The 20,544-nt window shown below is 58.7% G+C and overlaps 1 protein-coding gene across 4 annotated transcripts in view; it reads right to left on the reverse strand.

Annotated features, from left to right (window-relative positions):
• Positions 1-4,571: 4,571 nt before the first annotated feature.
• The window catches only part of SHANK3 (SH3 and multiple ankyrin repeat domains 3), a 104,623-nt gene continuing 88,650 nt past the window's right edge, over positions 4,572-20,544 (reverse strand). The window contains exons 22-23 of one of the 4 annotated variants that reach the window (XM_029078620.2): positions 10,905-10,939; positions 5,034-5,150 (exon numbers count right to left, since the gene is read on the reverse strand). In XM_029078620.2, coding sequence (XP_028934453.1) covers positions 5,134-5,150; positions 10,905-10,939 — 52 coding nt within the window. In that variant the 3' untranslated portion in view covers positions 5,034-5,133. Of the gene's footprint in view, positions 5,151-10,904; positions 10,940-13,689; positions 13,980-20,544 lie in introns of those variants that run through there. The other 3 variants (XM_029078618.2, XM_029078622.2, XM_029078621.2) reach the window with 3 other exon arrangements.

Consider the following 20,544-nt stretch of genomic DNA (forward strand, 5'->3'; position numbering starts at 1 on the left):
GCTGCTGCTGCTGCTGCTGCTGCTGCTGCTGCTGCTGTCTCGGGGAGGGGTCCCAGAGAATCCAGCTGGGCACCGCGTCCGAGCTGCGGGACTCGGCCGCAGAAGCCGAGGCAGAGGGAGGTTGTGTGCTGAAAATAAGAACACCAGATACGGAGGCGTCCAGTGCAGCATCCAGGCAGGGAAAAAGGTCGACTAATAATGTTGGTATTCGTTAAGCGCTTACTAAGTGCCCAGCACTGTTCTAAGCGCTAGGGTAGACACGGGGGAAGCAGGTTGTCCCACGTGGGGCTCACAGTCTTCATCCCCATTTTACAGATGAGGGAACTGAGGCACAGAGAAGTGAAGTGACTTGCCCACAGTCACGCAGCTGACAAGTGGCAGAGCTGGGATTCGAACTCACGACCTCTGACTCCAAAGCCCGTGCTCTTTCCACTGTGCCATGCTACTGACGACCGACCCACTGGTGTGATGTCAAGGGGCCCTTCGCTGCCCTAGAAGCTGGCAAGTTTCTTACTCAGTGTGTCTGCCCGGTCCACGGTAGTGCCACCCAGCTCCCTGAGGTGAACCTCTGGGGTCTGCCTCTCCCCACGCTCTGTTTTCGTCAGCTCCAGGCCAAGTGTGCCAGGCTAGGGGTGGGTCCAGACTCAGGACTTACCAGGGCCTGCAGTGCAGGTGTGCCATTGTTCCAGGGGCTAATGGAACAGCGGAAAGAGTACGGGCTTGGGATTCAGAGGTCATGGGTTCTGATCCCGGCTCTGCCACTTATCGGCTGTGTGACTTTCGGCAAGTCACTTATCCTCTCTGTGCCTCAGTGACCTCATCTGTAAAATGGGGATTAAGACTGTGAGCCCCACGTGGGACAACCTGATCACCTTGTCGTATCCTCCCCAGCGCTTAGAACAGTGCTTCACACCTAGTAAGCGCTTAACAAATGCCATCATTATTGTTATTAGAGAAGCAGCGTGGCTCAGTGAAAAGAGCGCGGGCTTGGGAGTCAGAGATCATGTGTTCTAACCCCGGCTCCGGCACTCGTCAGCTGTGGGACTTTGGGCAAGTCATGTAACTTCTCTGTGCCTCAGTGACCTCATCTGTGAAATAGGGATTAAGAAGGTGAGCCCCACGTGGGACAACCTGATTACCTTGTATCTCCCCCAGCGCTTAGAACAAGTGCCTGGCACAATAGTAAGCGCTCAACAAATGCTATCATCTTTATTATTATTATTACTGGAAGCTGCGGCCTCAGAAGGCTAAGGGACAATGTACTGTGGACACACTCGGGGGGTTGGGTTGAAGCGGGCAGATCCTGAGTGGGTACAGGAAGAATCTGGCCTGACCAGCTTCCTAGCCTTGGGTACCTGTAGTCTAGGTCCAGCCTGAAAGGCTCAGATTCAAAGAAAGAGGCGACAGGGGAAACACTGGGCTCATCCATCGAAGGTGTCTACCAACTCTATACTCTTCCCCGTGCTTAGTCCGGTGATCTCCACACAGCAAGTGCTCAGATAGAATTGATTGATTCGTCGACACCCCCAGCTCCAAGGGTCCTTCCTCCCTTCCTCTGAAAGTGAAAGAAGCAACTGGAAGCTAACCATGTTTCTTATAAATTTATTACATAATAATAATAATATAATAATAATAATAATATAAGAAACATAGATCTCTGTGGGGTGAGTATCACAACGTCAGGGCCAGGGTGGCTCCAGGCCTCCGGAGGGAGGAGGAGGAAGAGGAGGAGGAGAAAGAGGAGGAGGAGGAGGAGGAGGAAAAGGAGGAGGAGAAGCCTCCTCAGGATCGAAGTCCGTACAAAAGAAGGGTGAAGCTCGACTGACCCTGGAAAGTTAAAAACCCAAAAACCAAACAGAACCAAAAACCCACAGGTGTGTGTGTGTGTGTGTGTTGTGTGTGTGTTGCGTGTGCACGTGTATGTGTCCAAAGGAGCGGTGGGGCAAGGAGCAGGAGAAGTGTGTGACCGCGTGCGTGTGTGTCCTCTGCAGACAGGCATATCCTTGCCTGGACCCCAAAGGGCCAGACTCTGCCCCACCCGCCCCCGACCCTCCCTGCCACAGCCATGGGCCAAGGCCAGGAGCCGGTGGGGCGGCCCCTTCCCTTTAAAAAAAAATTAGAAATACAAACAGAAAGTGTGAGTGACGCAGACAGAGTTGAGTCCAGATCTCAACCTCCAGCTTTAAAGTCAAGACCCCACTGGCTGCCCCAGCCAGTCTGTAGAGACAAGAGTCATCGTGTGAGAAGTCACAGTAGCAAGGCCCGGGGGGCTGGGGGCTGGGGAGGCAGGTGCCTGGACGGTCAGTGACTGGGTGTGATTCCAATAGCCCAGAGACACTTCCTCGGCCTGGCTGGACGGCCGGGGCTAGGCCAAGGCGGCTCGACCGCTGGCCCCCGTCCGGCAGATCTGGGAAGACCTTGCGGTGCCCGGTATTCTCCCCGAGGGAGCCACGAAGAAGGCAGGCTCCAGGCCCATTTCTGGGGGTGGGAGGGAGGGAGGGAGGGAGGGAGGGCCTCGGGCTCCCCCAGGGGAGACAGGACCCAGAAGGGACAGCCTTGGGCCCTAGGCCATGGGGTGGTCGCTTGGCAAGTAGACAGCCCCTTCCCTCCCTTGCAGGTGGGGCCCTGAACCAGGCTGCTCACAGAGGTGGACCTGCCCTGACCCGAGGAAGGGGCAGTGACCGCCTCCATCTCCCTGAGGGAGGGGAGAGACATTCTGGCCTCAGGTTGAGGGGGCTAGCCCCTCCCCGGAGGCAGTTGGGTGCTCTGCGGGGTGGAGGGGGGGGAGGAGAGGCGGGGCCACGGGGGCCGGGGTTGGGCGGGGGGGGAGGGTTCCGCCGTCAGCAGACCTCAGAGCCTGAGAGTGCGAGCTTCAGGGCTGGATCACAACGCGCCACCCGGGGCCGGGCACGACTGGGGACAGCCTCAAGCTACAACTAGCGAGGCTTAGCCGCCTGCAGTCTGCCGCCCTGCTCCCCGCGCCTCAGGGCGCGGGTGGAGCCTCCCCGACTTCGTCGCAGGGTAGCCTGCGGTGGGGAGGGGGTGGGCTGACCTACGGAAGGGGGATCCGGGGACACGGACTCACTCGGGGTTTAGGAGAGGGAGGGAGCGGAGTCCGGGAGCCGAGGGGAAGCGGACGGAGGACCCAAGGAGGTGGAGAGCTCACAGTCACCGGCCAGGTCTACACGCGCAAAGTGAAGCGGAAAAGTGGCAATGATCTGGTTAATTTGCTCCTTGTAGACCTCCCCTCCGGATAACCCAAGTCCCAGAATCCCCTTTTGGCTCTTGGGTTATCTGGGCGGACTCTCCTCGGGGAGCAGGAGGGGGGCAGGTTGGTGGCCGATCTTGCCCGATCCTTGTGCTGTGCTGGCATGGGGAGCCCCTGGGAGGGGCGGGGGGAGCAGGGATGGGCGGGGCCCGAGGAGTCAGGGGGTGGCGGTGTGTGTATGTGTGTGTGTGGGGGTCGCTCGGGGACCTCCGTTGGCTGGGCCGGAGCTCCCCAAACCCGTGCTGCCGCTCCGGCCGTCGGCTGTTCCCGTCCAAATCCCCAGGCGCGGGGGGAGGACGAGGGGAGCGGGCTGGGGTCGGCCTCCCCCCCTCCCCACCCGGCAGCACCGGAAGATCTGACCCCGCCCACGCAGGGAGCTCAGTGTCTGCAGCAGCCGGGAGCCAGCTCGGGGCCCTACGGCCTAGCGCTTAATACAGCGCCTCGCCCCCGCGGGCGCTCGGTAGAACCCCGCCGCCCGCTCCCCCGCCCGCCGCGAAGCCGGGCCAAGGCCGGTCCCGCGCCGGGCGGAGAGGGAACGCCTCCAAACGTCTCCCCCCGCCCCGGCGGCCCGGGCCCTCCTGGGCCACCCCCCAAGCCCCTCCTGGGCCAGCCCAGCTGGGGATGGAAGACGTGGGGGGGCCCAGCGAGCGGCCAAGCGGCCGGCCCGCCGCGGCCCAAGGGCTTCTTTTCATCCCGGGCCGCGGGGGCGAGCGGGGCCGCAGCCGAGGGCAACAGCACGGGAGGCCGATCCGCACTGTCTCTCGCCTTTCCTCTCCCCTCGTGGAGCAGATTAAAAAGATGCAAAATCAGGTGTGGGGGCGGGGCCGGGGCCGACGGCCTGGCTCCAGGCTCTCTGCCCTCCTCCCCCCCACCCCCCCCGAGAAAAAAGACCTTTTCCCTTTCCCAAGTGGAAAATTCTTTTCCTTCAACCCTCCCTCCCCTAGCATGCTGCCATGCGGCCCTCCCCCCTTCCCCCCCGCCCCCCGCCCCCCCCCCCAACCCCCGGCCCCCGGCCAGAGACCCAGCCGTCCAGCTCGGCTCGGGCCTCGGCCCCCCGAGGGCGGTGCCGCCCACCGGTGGCCCCTGGGGGTCGTCCCCCCCCCTCCCCCACCCCCGCTTCCACCCAGCGCCAGCCCGGGGCCCCGCACGGCACGTCAAGCGATATACAGGCCAAACGCCCGCAGCAACAGCAAGAGGACGGTTCATGCAACATTCACGTGCCCGGGCCGCGGCGGCGCTGGGCGGCGGGGGGCGGGCCGGGCCGGGGGAGGGGCGCGGCGGGGGGGGGGGGGGGGGAGGCGGCCCTGCCGGCAGGGCGGGCGGGCGCTCGGGAGGGCCCGGGCCGGCGGGTCAGCTGTCGGCCAGCTGCTTGAGGGCCCGTTCGATGTTCATGCGGTGGCCCACGCGGGTGACCCCCAGCTCCACGAAGTCGTCCTTGGTGAGGGCGGGCAGGTGCGGGCCCTCGATCTCGTGGTCCTCGAAGCGGTCGCGGTGCTCACCCAGGTGGATACTGTCCAGCCAGTCGCCCACGTCGAACTTGCTCCAGAGCTGCAGCGGCTTCTGCTGGAACGGCCGCGGGCCGTGCAGGGCCGGGCCGGGCGAGGGCGAGGGCGAGCGGCTGCGGGCGCTCACGCTGCGCACCACGAACCGCACCTCCTTGGGCTCGTGGGGGATGGACAGGCTGGACGACTTGAGGATGGTGGGGGGCGTGAGGCCGAACGGCCGCCCGGCGCCCAGCGGCTCCGCTCGCTCCAGGGGCGGCTTCACGGGGCTGGGCGTCCGGCGGGCCACGGGGTAGCGGCTGCCCGGCCGCACGGTGAAGGAGGCGCTGGCCGCGCTGCGCTGCGAGATGGTGCTCAGCTCGCCTAGGCTACTGAAGAGTCTGCAGCGGGGAGAGAGGACACAGCAGGGGGCAGACGGTCAGGGAAGATGGGGGCGGGGGCACCAGAGGTTGGAGTGGCGGGGAGAGGAGGGGTGGGCGGCGGGGAGGGGGAAAGGTGAGGCACACGCGGGATCGGGGGGACACACACAGGCCGGGGGATGGGGCTGCCGGGAGGGGCCCAGACTCGAGTCTGCGGTGGCGGCAGGCGGCGGGACGGGGACGGGTCCTCGGATCGGCCCCCCAGTCGTAGCCAGGACGGAGCAGAGTCCCTGCCGGAGCCGGGGAGGACCCGCCCCAGCCAACGGGCCTCGGGGAGAGGAGGCCGAGATGAACCGGGGAAGGCCGGCGCTGGCTCTGGGGCCCGAGATGCCACGGAGACCGCAGGTCGGGGCAAGCAGCGGGGCACTAGAAGGGGCTGGAGTCAGCGGGCGCTGGGTGAGGGAGGCCAGAGGGAGGGGATGGTGCGAGGGGGAAGAGAGTGAGGGGGAACGGTGAGGCGGATGGGGGCGGGAACAGTGAAGTGGTGTGAGGGGAAATGGTGAGGAGGGCGGAAGGGGAACGGTTGAGGTGATGCGAAAGGGCATGGTGTGAGTAGCAGCACGGCCCAGTGGATAGACCACGGGCCTGGGAGTGAGAGGTCCCGGCTTCGAAATCCGGCTCTGCCACTCGCGTGGCCTGTGATCTCCGGGAAGTCACTTAACCTCATCTGTAAAATGGGGATTAAGACTGCCAGCCCCGTGTGGGACACGGACCGGCGTCCAATCCGATTAGCTTGTACCTTCCCCGGTGCTCAGTAAAGTGCCCGGCACCTTTTAAGTGCATAACCAACACCATTAAGAAAATAGAGTAGAAACTGTCAGAGATGTGAAGGGGAACAGTAAGGGAATGGTGCAAATGGAAATGGGGGGGTGAGGGAGAACGGTGCGAGTGGAAAATGACGGGGGTGTGGGGGGGAAGAGTGAGGGGGGTGTGAGGGGAAATGTTATGGAATCTGGGGGGGAAACGGCGACGGGGTACGGGTGGAATGGTGTGAGCGAAGAGTCTGGGGGTGTGAAGGGGAATAGTGAGGAGGGTGAGAGGGGGAACAGTGAGAGGAAGTGTTGGGGGATCGTGAGGGGGAATGGAGAGGGGGAACACTGTGTGTGGTGGTGAAGGGGAAAGATGAGGAGGGTGTGAGGGGGAATGGTGTAGGGAGGAGAAGGGGAGCGATGTGGAAAGCGTGAGGGGGAACAGAAACCATGATGTGGGGTTTGAGGGCAAAGCGTGGGAGGTGTGAGGGGTAACGCCATGGGAGGTGTGATGGGGACAGTGTGGGTTGTGACGGTGAATGGGTCAGGGGGCATCAGCCCTATTGCTCCAGGAAGGACCAGCTCCTCTCTTTCCCCTCCCCGTCCTGCTGCACTCCTCTCCGCTTCCTGCTGGCATGGCTGGGGGAGGTGAGGCAGGGTGGACCGTCCAGTTACACTGTAGAAGAGCATCCGGCCATCTAGGCTCGCAGTCCTTTGTTCTCCCTCACACGTTTCGGGTTTTCCCCGGACCCTGCCGTTCCCAGAGCACCCGGTTCTCAAAGGGCCACCAATGATTGGCCAGGCTCGTCCGCTGCCAGCGTCTCCCCGGCATCCCAGCTCCAGGCATCCTTCCCTGGCACTTGAAAACACGGGACTCTTCTGGCTTGCAGGCGCCCCACTTCGGAGGCCGACCCGGCAGCGTTAGAGTTTCCTGCGGTTTCCACCCCTGTGCCAGGGAGCCGGTCGGGCTCTGGGACCTCGCGGCGAAGAGTGACCCCGTCCCATCTGTGACGTTCACCGGTGATGGTAAAGATGCTCGAGGCACCGGCGAACCTCCCGGGTTACCCGTCGTTGCCAAAATCTGCTGTTCGCCTTCCAAATCCCACACCGCTTTCTTGTTCGGTCCTCTAGTTCCTCAAGTGGGTTGCGCATCGCCGACTATAGGCGGCATAGTCGGCTGACTCTGGTGACAGCACTGGGCACTGGGCAGCCAGTAGAAATCTTGGGCTGTGCGTCCGCCCGCCCGCCGGGACAATCTTCTACTGCGGGGGTCTACGTTAATCATTAACACGTGAGCTCCCTGTCGGCAGGGAAAGCGTCTCGCTTCTCCCAAGCGTGTTGTGCTGGGCTTGGCACGTGAGTCAGGCGAGAACTGCTGCTGATGGGTTGATGGGCCTTAGTCAAGCTACTCGTCAGTCTGTCGGGCCGTGATGATTCACAATCGTTGTTCTTCCCGGTACTTGTCGAGGGCCTAGGGTGTGCAGAGCACTGTCCTAGGCCCTCTGGAGAGAGCGACGAACAAAACATATTCCTCCAGACCCTGCTTGACTTCTCATCCTTCTCGTCTCCAGAGCAAAGGCCGCAGGAAGCAGAGATTCCTGGCTGACTGCCCAAGGTGCTTCATGATGCCTGCACTGTTGAGGGGAAAGAGTTTCCAAGTGGCCTGGGAATGGACCTGGGCCCAGCCAGGTTCTAGCCAGGGCCACAGCCACATCCTTGGAGAAGCAGCGTGACTCAGTGGAAAGAGCATGGGCTTGGGAGTCAGAGGTCATGGGTTCAAATTCTGGCTCTGCCACTTGTCAGCTGTGTGACTGTGGGCAAGTCACTTCACTTCTCTGTGCCTCAGTTACCTCATCTGTAAAATGGGGATTAACACTGTGACCCTCACGTGGGACGACCTGATTACCCTGTATAACCCCCAGCGCTTAGAACAGTGCCCTGCACATAGTAAGCGCTCAACAAATAGCAACATATATATATATATATATATATATACTCGAGCCTAGGGGTGCAGAATCTGTTGTACAGGCTGTGCCCAGCCCAGCCGTGTGTAGGAGGCTCTCCTGAATAGCCAGCCTCATGGTGAGCTTTGGACCATCCAATACCCCCGACTCTTCCAGCTAAGCCAATCTCCCACCTCTAGGGACCAGCACGGACCCTCCAACACCCTTAAAATTCCCCTCCCCATCTCTGACTTTTCTTCCAGTGACGCAGCACGGTCCATATAACACGCCTAGTTCTCCCCCGTCCTACCTTGACTCTCCCACCAGTGGCCCAGCATGGACCCTCCAACATTCCTAACTCTCTCTCCAGGGACCAGCATGGACTGATCCAACCCTCCTCTGGACCCTACCGGTGTTGGTCCCTGCACAGCTTCCCGCCCTCACCCCTGCCCATTGTCTGTCAGAAGCTGCCGTCCTCAAGCTCTGGTGGATGCCCCTCGCTCTGGTAGTGTGGGGTTTAGTGAGCATCAATTCCAAGGTATCCTCTAGACTGTAAGCTTCTTGTGGGCAGGGAACGTGTCTCTCTTATATTGTACTCTCCCAGGCTCTTCGTACTGTGCTGTGCATGCACGAAGTTCTCAATAAATACGATTGACTGATCTTTTCCCTAGCCTCTTCCTCATGAGGCCCAGAACTCTATCTTCCAAATCCTGTCGATTCCTCCTAAGGAACCTCCTCTGACCCTCCTCTTCCTGCAGCTTCAGGAGCATCTCCACTCCCTCCCCCTCCCCAGTGGGGACGACATTAGCAGGCTGCTCCTTACTGGCCTCCCTGCTTCCACCCTGGGTCCTGGCCCATAAAGAAGGGCGACTACCGGCATCCTTCAGGGCTGCTCTGCTCACTTCCTTCCCACTCAGGTTACCACTCACACCAAAACCAGACCCCTGGCCAGCCCTCTGCCCCTGAGCTCTTGTCAAGCAAACCTACGCCCTTCCCTGCCGGCACCGGCTCTGCCCCGCTTGTCACCACCCACACTCTGTTGCGCCTGAAGGCAGTCCTGCTTCACTTCGTCAGACGCCATCTCTCCCTTCCTTCAGAGCTGCGACAGACCCGCCTTCCTCAGGAAAGCATCCCTTGCAAAGCCCAGCTGGGTCAAGCCTCTCTCATTCCCGGTCTCCCCAGGCGCCGATCCCACCTCTGAAAAGAGGGCCTGCTCATCTGTTTCCATGCATGTTCAGAGGTAGTGTTTCCACGGGCTGTGTTTCCATCTCCTGGTCCCGTGGCCCTGCCGCCGTCAGGGAGTAGGATTTCCTTCCTCGGCCTTTGGGGGCACTGGGCCGTCTTCCAGAACTCGGCTGCCTGGGCCCAGAGGGGCCAGGGCGTGACAGTCTGGGGCTGAGAGGGGCAGGCGTAGGCTCTGGAGCTGGGCTGGCTGACTGTGGGGCCAAGGTCTGGGATGACGGTGCTCAGTCACCATGGCCGAGGTTGAAGAATGGGGGGGAGTCACTCTTGATCTGGCCCTCTTGGCTCTCCCAGCACTTCTGACAGCAGATGAGGGGCGTAGGAGGTGGGGTGGACACGGGGCACAAGGGACAGCCTGGGGCATGGGGGAAACCCCAAGCTGGAGAGACCCAGAGCCCAGAGGCTGCTGGGGAAGGCGCCCAGGGCCTCGCTGGATTGCTGGAATCAACCTGAATCTGGTCTCCCCTCCTCCTCTCCCCTGCCCCCCGGGGAATTAGCTGGGCCTCAAGGTGGCATGGGGAGTTGGGGTTCCTGGTCTGGGGCCTCCCTGGGCACCTGGGCCACCTGCCCATCCAGCTTTGACAACTGCCAACCCAATCCTAAGTCCCGCCTTCTCCTCCTCACTGGGGACTTTCTCCTTCCTGGTCCCTGACCTCTCTCTTTCTCATTCTGGCCCCAGCTCAGTCAGGCCCTGCCTGAAGAGGAAATAGGCCAGAGTGGGGCATGGGGGGGATGATGGTGTTGGTGGGGAGAGGGAGCCGCCCCCTTACCTTCTGTCCCTTCAGGGCAGCCTGAGCCACGCAACCCGGGAGGGAGGGAGGGAAGGAAGGGGTGGCCTGAGATCAACCAAGGTCTCTACCCACTTCCTACTCCCTCCCTTTGCCCTGCTGCCCTGGGACTTATTCAGCTTCATCTGCTCCCGGGGCAGCCCCCTTCCTTCCCCCCCTGCAGAGCCGGGGGAGGCCGTGAACCTCAGAGGGAATAGGGTCATGGAATGCTTCTGGGCAACCACAGCGGGACAGGGTTTGCCCTGAGCCCCCACCGGGGGACCGCCCTTTCTGCTGGGACTCAGGCCTGCCTGGACCTCCAGCCTTGTCTAGGACACGTCTGCACCGCACCCCCCCCCCCGCCCCCCCGACCACTTCCACCCCGACCTTCGACACCCACAGCTCTCTGTACCCCAGGGTGGGTCAGCAACAGGCTGCCTGGCCTGGGATGGGAGGACGGACGGACAGACGGACAGACACGTAGCAGCGGCGGCACGAAGTGACAGGGAGCCATGCACTTCAGAGCCTCTGCCCGGGTAACCCCTAAGCCCTGAGTCCCCAGTTTGCCTGGCCCAGGCCGAGCTGGGGCTCCTGGTCTCCAAGGGAGGCAGTTCAGAGCTGGGGCTGGGCTGAACCAGCAGCCCCTCGCCCCACACTGCACAGCAGGAAAAGGAGGGGAGAGGGCTTCCCCTGTGGCAGGGGGGCTCGGGCAGCAGAAGCAGCAGTTCAGTCATACGGGCAGGGGGTGGCAGGGGCGGCAGAGGTTCAGAGGGGGGCACGGGGGATGTGGGACACACTGGGGGCCCAGCAAGCTTTGCTCTTTCTCCTGCCCCCCCCCCCCACCTCCCCCGGTTGGCGGGGGAGGGGGGGTCGGCAGGGGGTGGAGCGCACGGCCACACGCGCACGCACACATAGCATCAGACAGACAGACGCACGGACAGCAGAGGCAGGTCCCGAACATGCAACAGGGCGCAGCCCGTGGTGAGAGCCATGGGATGGTACGTGCTCACTTACACAACTCGCCCACCCTCCTGAGGTCTGACGCGGGTCTAGACAGAGCAGCATGCAAATGGAGCAGGAAGAGAGGCAATGAGAGAGAATGTTAGCATCGTCCGGCGGCCGGACCTACGGACAGATGGGCAGACGTCGTCACAGACGGACGGACGGACACTCCTGAGCCGGGCAGTTCCCGGCACCCTTCTGGCTGGCCAGCCCAGGTCATTCCCCCGTCCCATCCCCCGCCGTGACAACCCCTCGCTGGGATGGGCTGCAGGTTGGTGGTGTGGGTCTACTGGGGGGCCTAGCCTGGAGGCGGGGGTTTCCTGGGGAATACCGCTTAGGGGGGTTGGGGGTAGGTGGGGAATCACGGGCTGGGTGGATCCCAGTCTGGAGGTGCAGTAATTGATGAAGAATCAGAAGCCGAGAACTGAAGCTATATGGGGGCAGGCAATGGACCCCTTGGGCAGTGAAGAGACTCTCGGTTCTCAGCTAGTTCCAGACCCTCCTTGTTCCGTGGATCCCAGGCATCCAGGTGCCAGGGCACCCTCTTCCTCTGAACCCTCCGGGCGCACCCAGGCCCCCTTGGGGCTGGTAACAACTTGGGCTCTCCAGGCTCCTCAGGATAAGGCTGGACTAGGGCTATTGCCAAGCTATTGCCCCATGGGCAGGGCCCCACGGGAGCCCAGCCACAAGCCAAGGGGAGCATCAAGAAGCGGCTTGCTTTTGGAGAAGACCAGAAATGTCTGACTGTGGCCCAGGCTGGTAGGTGGGGCTTGGGGAGAAAAAAGGTCAGGGGCTGGGGATTGGGAGAGAGTCAGGGCCAGGGGAGAAGGGGGACAAGGGTAAAGGAGACCGGGGGAGAGGTGGGGCTGGAGGAAAAGGAGGCAGGGGGAGAAGCAGGGCGGGGAAGGCCCGGGGAGATATTCTTGGGATCCCCAATCTAATGTGGGGGGTTCAACCATATTCAGGAGCTGAGCTGCCCAAGTCACCTGTGGTCCAAAGGGTGGAGGTCAGAGCTGCTCCAGACCCTGGCCTGGGGCAGCAGCCTGAGGTCTTCCATAGGGGTTGACTAGATTGGACTGAGCCCCCTGGGACCAGCTGTGGTGGGGAGGGAGCCACTGGACTGAATCTTGGGACCAGCTGCAGGAGGAGCAGTGAACTGAGCCCTGGGACTAGTTGGGAGCAAACTCTGGGACCAGCTGGTGGGGACAGTGGACTGAATCCTGGGGCTAGCAGCGGGGGGAAGGGAGGGTACCAGACTGAACCCTGGAACCAACAGGAGGTGGAGGGGCACCTGACTGAACCCTGGGACTAGCTGGAGGTCCCTAGCGTGACAATGCCAAGGAGATTGACCCTGAAGTCATGTGTCCCCTCCCCGTTTCTTCGCACCCACCCCCTGAGGAACCTTGGGGGAGGCTCCGGTGGGAAGGAGCTAGAGGTCCAGGAAGAGGGAAGAGACAGAAGCAGGGAGAAACAGAAAGACCCCAGGACAGACAGGGGCTATTGCACAAACACACACACACACAACACATATACACACACAACACATACACACACACACACACAGACACAAACAGCTGGGATGGCATACACACTCACTTGTGCTTTTGCGTAGGTTTTTGCGGTCTGTAGCAGACTTAGCGTTGCCTATGAGCCGCGCACATGTGACGACCACCCTTTGAGGCTCTGACGCATTTGCTATTTCCATCATCTGGCACTGTTTTCAGTGGTGCCTCTTGGTATCGTGTTCTTCCTGTAGCCTTCCCTCTATGGAGTCCCCCTCGTCCTGCCCTTCCCCACCTCCTCGACTCACAGCACCAGGCAGATTGGCCTGCGCCTGGAGGTCTCACCTGCCTGCAGTTCGGCCGCATTGTCTGAGGTTGATGCTGCTTCACTGTGTATTTCAATCACTTCTGCTGCTTTCTTCCATTACAGTTTAGCTTGCCACATCACAGCTGTTTGTGAACCCTGCTGATGTCCAAAGTCACGGGTTTCCTCTAGGCTGGTAGACTGGCTATGTTCCAAGGCCTCTTTGTTGATAATTTTGCCTGGCCATTTGATGTTACAAATGTTTGCAGGTGACACTGATGAAACTACTCAGGTAGGTTCTGAGGTAGGTTCTGTGGTTGGATCTGGGCTTGTGGCCATATAGAAGGCTGATCTCATCATGGCTTTGAAGTTCTTCGGTTTGGTATGAAGCTTGATAGCCTGTTGTTGCTAATCTACCAAAGGACACTGGTCTTTCTGATTTGCTTTCAACTTTGCTATCCTTGCATCACTGGGGAGTTTACCGCCTATGTAGCAGAATTTGGTGGCAGCAAAGAGCTCTGTGTGGCTGGAGAGTCTCTGGTCGGGGTATGGGACTTTGAAGGACTCCTCACCCAGTGTTCTTAGTTGGTTTTTTTTTTAATGGTATCTTTTAAGTGCTTACTATGTGCCAGGCACTGTACTAAGCACTTTGATAGATACACGCTAATCAAGTTGAACACAGTCCATGTCCCACATGGGGCTCACAGTCTTAATTCCCATTTTACAGATGAGGGAACTGAGGCACAGAGAAGCAAAGTGACTTGCCCAAGGTCAGACTGCAGACAAGTGGAGGAGCTGGGATTAGAACTCAGGCTCTTCTGACACCCAGGCTTGTGCTCTAACCACTAGGCAACACTGTTGTTGGGGTGGTAATACCCAACACAAACTCAGCAGGAACCTGAGGTTCAATAAGGGTCATTTTGGGTCTAGAAAGTAGCTGCATCCATACAGACCCAAGTCACATGAATGCCCCAAATGAGGATGAGCCCACTTCACTCACACACACCCCAGTATTTACTCCCCAGGCTGCTCTGGGTCGTGTTTAGCACCCCGGGTAGGAACGGGGGCACCTTTTAAAGCTCGGCGGAGAGAGGATTAGATCAAACAGAAGGAAACCCTTCTTCATCCTGAGGGTATCAGCACGTGGGATCTGTTCTCCCTGGAAGCTAAGGCAGTCCAACATTATCAGCAGGTTGCAGAGGGTTTGGAGAAACTCATGAGTGGTCCATGCTGGGTTATCGTGGGGAGAGTCACTGGGGTTGGATGGTCCGTGCTGGGTCACTGGGGGAGAGTCAAGGATGGAGAGGGGAGAGTCAGAAGTGTTGGATGGTTCATGCTGGCTTACTGTGGGGAAAGTCAGGGATGAGGGGAGAGCAAATGGGGCATTTGGTGGTTTGTTCTACATGGTCACTGGTGGAGGGGAAAGGGATTTTCCACTCACTTCTCAACAATTTCATCTCCTCTTCCACCCTCTCATCCTCCTGGTCATCTCTCAAAAAGAGATCTCCCACTGACTTAAAAAAAAATTCTTCCTCCACCTGCACCTCCAAACCCTTCTCACTTCTTAAAAGTATTTGTGGCCATTTCTCACCCCTTCCTGACCACCACCTTCACTCATTCTCTCTGATGGTTCCTTTCCCTCTGCCTTCAAATATGCCCATGTCTCCACTATATATATATATATATATATATATATATACACCTTCTCTAGACTCCCCAGTGCATTATCCAACTAAAGTCCCACCTTTCTCCTCCCATTCCTATCCAAATTCCTCCAACAGGTTTTATATATATATGTCTGTCTCCACTTCCTCTCCTCCAATTCTCTCCATATCCCTCTACAATCTGGCTTTTATCCCCTTCACTATACTGACCGCTCTTTGCACAGTAAACCAAAGATCTACTCCTTGCCAAATCCTCCTCGATCTCTTGGCTATCTTTGACACCATGGACCTCACTCCTTTTGCTTAGAAACATGATTTAACCTCTTTCATGATACTGTCATCTCTTGGTTCTCCTCTTCCCTCTCTGACTGAATTTTCATGGTCTCTTCTTGTGGGCTCTTCCTCTGGCTTCCACTCCCTAACTGGGTGTCTCTAGGGGCTCTGTCCTAGGGTCCCGTTTCTCTTCTTATCCCCACCCTTACTAACTTGGGGAAACTCATCCACAGCTCTCTTCCATGTCCACAGACTTGGGATGACTCCTAAATTGACCCTTTGAACCCTGACCTCTCTCCCTCTCAGTAATCTCATGTTGCCTCCTGCCTTCAGACATCTCTATATGGATGTCCCACTGGCATCTCAAGCTCAACATGTCAGAAACTGGGTTCTTCTTCTTCTTCTCCTGGCCCCAAATCCTCGCCTTCACCTTCCCTTCCCATCACAGTTGACAACGGTTACCATCCTCCCTGCCTCTCACTGCTATTAACTGAACACTTACGATGTACAGAACACTGCATTTAGGGCCTGGGAAGAGTACAATTCAACAGAGCTGGCAGACCTGCTCTCTGCCCACAATGAGCTTAGGAGGGGGAGCCAGACATAATATAAATGATTTAGAATACATAAAGATATGTACATAAATGCTGTGGGGTTGAGGGTGGGACAAATATCAAATGCCACAAGGTCATGTAACCATGGCATTATCCTTGATTATACCTTTTCAACCCCCATATTCAGTCTGTCACCAAATACTGCCGATTTTTTCTCCTCACATTTCCAGATCCGCTCCTTCCTCTCCATCCAAACTCCTCTTGAGACCAGCCACAATGCTGGCCCAAGCCCTTGACATATCTCATCTCTCCCATTGCAAGAGTTTCCTTGCAGACTTCCCTGCTTCTAGTTTCTCCTCTCTGCAGTTCATACTTCACTCTGCTGCCCAGATCATTTCTCTAACACATCATTCTGCACACATCTCCCCACTCCTCCAGAACTTCCAGCGATTGCCCGTCCATCTCTACAAGAAGCCTGACCATTAGCTTTATGGCCCTCAACCAGCTCTCTCCTTCCTCTTCACCCTTGCTCTCTTCTGTTACATCCCAGCTCACACACTTTGTTTCTCTCAAGCCAACCTATTTCTTGGGCTTGGTTCTCATGTCTCACTACTAACCTCTTGCTTATACCTTCCCCACTGCCTGGAACTCCCTCCCTCTTCACATCTAGGCCACCACTGCTCTCCCCATCTTCAAGGCCTTTCTGAAACTACACCTCCTCCATTTCTCATCTCTCGATCCTCTATTCCCCCCGCAGTGCCACGGCAACGTCCCTCCTCCACCCAAGCAGTTAGGTACATACCTGCATTCTTTATGCCTCCCTAAGTCTAACTGATTTTACTGCTTGCCTCTCCCATTAAACCGTAAGCTCTTTAAGGGCAACAACAAGCCAGAGGCAAACCTGCACCTAGAACCAGAGTGTTTTGCCTCCCAGTTCATGCTTTCTCCACCAGGCCTCAGCAAATCCAGAAAAAAGGAGTGTCAAGCAAGGCTGAGTGGCTCCTTGGCTGCACTGCCCTGATGACCGAGGCGTTCCAAGGAATGGAACTCAGGGCTGCAGGCAGAGTCGCCTAGTGACTGGGCCAAGATCGAGAGGGCAGAAACTCACCCACAAGCTCTCTGTGGATGACTGGGTCCTAGGGAGAGGCATTCTTAGGTCCAGAAAATTTCTGCCTCTGGATCTGTAGCCCTAAAGCACTTGATATTCACCCTGCTGCCACAGCACTTATGTCCATATCCTTATACTCTGCCATTTCCTCTGTTATTTATTTGAATGTCTGTCTCCCCTTCCAGACTATAAGCTCCTTGTGGGCAGGGACTGTATCTGCCAAGTCGGTTGTAGTGTACTCTCGCCAGCACTAAGCACAGCGTTCTGCACACAGTAAGAGTTCAATCAGTACCTGTGATTCTTGCTGAATATTTGCATGAGCTGCTATTTGCTTTGTCTGACAACAGGTCCGAAAAAGACCAAAGTCCTGCTCCGGTTGAAGCCCGTGACCGAGGCACCTGTTCCCGTGGTGTCCGCCGATGGTGTGCAGCTTAAAAGCCATAGGAAAACTCTGCTCCTTGGGCCACGTGCCCTAGTGACTGCTGTTCTAATGGGACGACATGACATGACACATTTGCAAGGCAAGCGTGGGTAGAAGTGGGACATGGGCTCTGCAAAGAAAGAGAAGCCGGCCTGGAGACGTTGAGGCACCATCTACCATTTGCCACTGAGACCTGTGAGCACAGGCATTGCTCTAATGTATACCAGTCAGACTGACCTGCACCTCGTCTGGGGAGAAGCACTTAGAGGCTTTGGGACAGCAGCCTCAACAAGGTCCATGGTCACTGATTCAGGTGGGCACCCTGGCACTTTTCCTACCCGACCTGGTGAGCAACCGAGATCCCAGGTGCTGGGCTGGGCTGGGTTGGAATAGGCCGTACTGCACGGACAGTACTGCCCTTCTGGGCCCAGTCCAGAAAGACTCCGGCTAGGATCCTGCCAGTAATGGAGGGCAGGAAGATAGGGCACAACTCCCTGGCCCAGCTGGTATCCGCCCAGAGTGTTGTATGCTACTGCAGCAGTAAGGCCAATTTCATCAGCAGCTTTTCTGGATTCATGGTGCTTTGCCATGCTTCATGGCTGACTAGGGTGGTGTCCTAGGGGTGCACGTACTGGACCGAGTGCCTGACATTTTCTGATGAGAGAGAGAGAGGGCACGGGCCAGGCCCACGTGCCCCTCTTGTTGGCAGCATCTTAGTGTTCAAAGGGCTCCACTGTCCAGGGTGGAAGGGTGCTCAGAGGCTACAGAGTTGTTTCTGCCACTTCGGCACCCCCGGCGGGATCCCCTGCAGGAAGGCGGCTTTGTGTGTGTTTGTGTGTGTGTGTGTGTACCTGCACTCTTCAGCTGGGCTGAGGGAGGGAAGACTGGACAATCCAGATCCTCCAGGACTGTTAGAAACTAAGGCTGATCCAGCCCACCACTGGTCCTACCCCTGCCTGACTTGCTTCAGTGCGGATACCGGTTCCCGGAAGCTCCCTTTGTCCAGGATGCTGTTGCAGGGGACTGACTGTGGTCTTTCTTCATTGAGAAGAATTCTTTCACCTATGGCCTGTTTTGTCCAATCAGCTTTGGTGCTGTTGGCCAACTATGCCTGCAGCCTTAATGGACCAGTGTTTCAGAGGGCACCCATTTGCAGCTCTTCACTCCTGGGTCTCTAGACCGCTGGGTCTCTGATGTGGCAACAGATCTCGTCACGGGCTGATTGGTACCTGTCTTCTTGCAGCCTGTCTGGGGACTGTGTTTTGCTCCCTTGGGGGAGCTGCCAGCACCAGGGGCGAGCATGTCAGAGTGTATCAGAGTGTGTCGGCGCAGGTCAGAACGTGGGCAGGTCAGCCATCGGAGGCAGCACTGATGCCGGCCTACAAAATGCAGATCTGTGAGATGCTGTCGTGTAAACTGTGGGTCCCATACCTCCCTCCTCTTGTTCGTTTATGGGGGAGGACAAGGCTGGCAAACACGAGATGATGTCCAGCACAGGCTGGTCAGGATGTAGCTGTCTGGATGGATGCAGGACATACTTCCTGATTCAGCACCACTATCGACTGGCATCGAAACCCTCTGAGGACCAGCTGGACAGAGGCAGCTCCTGAGTGTCAGTCCAGCCCGGGCTCGGAGAACCCGTTTCTTCCCTTGGGATTCGTTGCTGCGACCCATGGGCCGGTGGTGTTGGCGGTGGTGACCAAGTGGCAGCTGAGTCTGACTGCACGCCCAGAGCAGGAATGACCGCTTAAATGGCGGGGAGTCACTGATGGAGTCACTCAAGGCCAGACCAGGCACGATGGATACTGAGCTTTCTCCGGATGCCCGTTGCCCTCGCTGCTGTCACCGCGACAGTCACCATCTCCCTCCACTACGGCCTCCCTCATCGTCACAGTCACTGACTTCCTCCTGCCATTGCCACCGCAGTCACTGACTCCCTCCCACCATTACCATTACAGTAACTGACTCCACCCTGCTGTCACCACCTCCCTCCCACCATGACCGCCTACCTTGCTGCCGCCTTCATTGACTCCCTCGCTGCTGCAGTAACTGCCACAGGCACTGTCTCCCTCCCTCTGTCACTACCTACCTCACAGTCTCCGGCTCTACCACCGTCACCGTCTCCCTCCGTACCTCCCTCCTGCCATCACCGTCACAGTCACTGCTGTCAGCACTCTCCCTCTCTGTTGCCATAACTGCTTCCGGCACTGCTGCCATCACCGTCTCCCTCACTGCCGTCATCACTGCCACAAAGCGCCGGAACTCTGGGAGGGCACGGCTACCTTCTGTCCGGCTCCACACCGGAGCGCTCGGGTAGTCAGTCCGGTGCCCCTGGTGCCCCTGCTGTGGGTGAGGCCTGCGGTTTCTAGGGCACCTTTTAAATCAGCTCCTCCCCAAGCTGGCGTGCGCAGCGCATCCTAACTAGGGATAGAAGCCGCTAACTCGTCGGGGAAGACGGGGCTGCAGTCCGGGGTCCCTCTTTGCCCCCGGCACTTAGCTGAGGGTAGGTGAAGTGAGGAAGAGGGCTATTCATCGGCAGTAGCCCAGACCCGAAGTACCGAGCTAGCACCGCTCTCTCGGCTGGTGCCCCAGCTTCCAACAGCCTGGGCTGCTGGACGTTGGCCGGTGAGGACGGGCCCTGGCCTCCTTCAACACCGTCATGGAGCGAGGCACTTGCTTCTGTGCTACAAGTCACTGAACTCTTCAAGACTGGCCCAGCAATGGACTCCCAACACAGATGTGAGGGTCGCTTCACTTCTCTGGGTTGAGCTCTCCCAAGGGTTTTGGCCAGGGCAGAGGGCCCAGGGGGCACTCAGTTCATACGACTGCTCTGGCTGCCTAGGAGATAGGGAGGGACCAACTAATCGGGGGGAGCAGGTCAGGGGGCTGGGGTTAAAACACGTCCGATTACAACCGGACCTCCAGCCCAGTTTCCGACCCAGCAACCACACACAGAGACAAAGTCCGAGGCAGAGACACACAGAGAATGTGGCAGAGACACAGAGGAGGAGAGGTTCGTAGAGAAATGAGGGAGGAGGTGGGGGAGCGATGAAATAGGGCAGAGTTAGAGGGAGCCCCTGGCTGTGACTTCACCAACTGTCACTGTCTCACCTATCTGATTGCCTGTGTGGACCTGAGGCCTCAGCCCAGCCTGTCCCAGGCTGCCTGCCAGGAGACTGGTTCAGATTAGGTCTCCACAGGCTGCCCCTCTCTTCTTCAGCTGCTAACTCAGCCACCTTTGCTGCCTGCAGGGGTCCAGCCCCTTTGCCCAGGCTCTCCTCCCTCTTGCTGGAGGCCAGGGGCTGCCCGGTCCACTCCTTCTCAGTGCTGGTTGAGGGTGCAAGAGCCTTGGTGGGCAGGGGCAGGCAGCACTGTGGAACAGAACATGTTCAGACAAGCTCCCGTGACTGCCTCCCTGTACATAGGGGTCTGGTTCCTGCTCCTGAGTGTGTGACGCCCTCACTCTGGCCTCCTGACCCATTCCCCTTGTCCTGCTGCTCCCTTGGCTTTTCCCACCCAGATCCTTTAGGGTCAGGGCCTGGGGCTTTGGCTTCTGTCCCGGGGGTGAGGGACTGTTTGGCACAGAGGGGCCTGGGGTTTGCGCATCTGTCCTGGGAGCGAGGGCCTGGGTCTTTGACATCTGTCCTGGGGGTGGGGAACTGGAGGGTCTGGAGAGGCCTGGGGCTTTGGCGTCTGCCCCGGGGGGAGGGCCCGGAGGGCACAGAGGGGCCTGAAGCTTCGGCATATGTTTTGGGGCTGAGGGTCTGGCAGGCACACAGGGGCCTGGAGCTTTGGCGTCTGTCCCGGGGGCAGAGGCCTGGTGGGC

The sequence above is a fragment of the Ornithorhynchus anatinus genome, chromosome 14 (assembly GCF_004115215.2).
Source record: "Ornithorhynchus anatinus isolate Pmale09 chromosome 14, mOrnAna1.pri.v4, whole genome shotgun sequence".
In the NCBI taxonomy this organism is placed as follows: Eukaryota; Metazoa; Chordata; class Mammalia; order Monotremata; family Ornithorhynchidae; genus Ornithorhynchus; species Ornithorhynchus anatinus.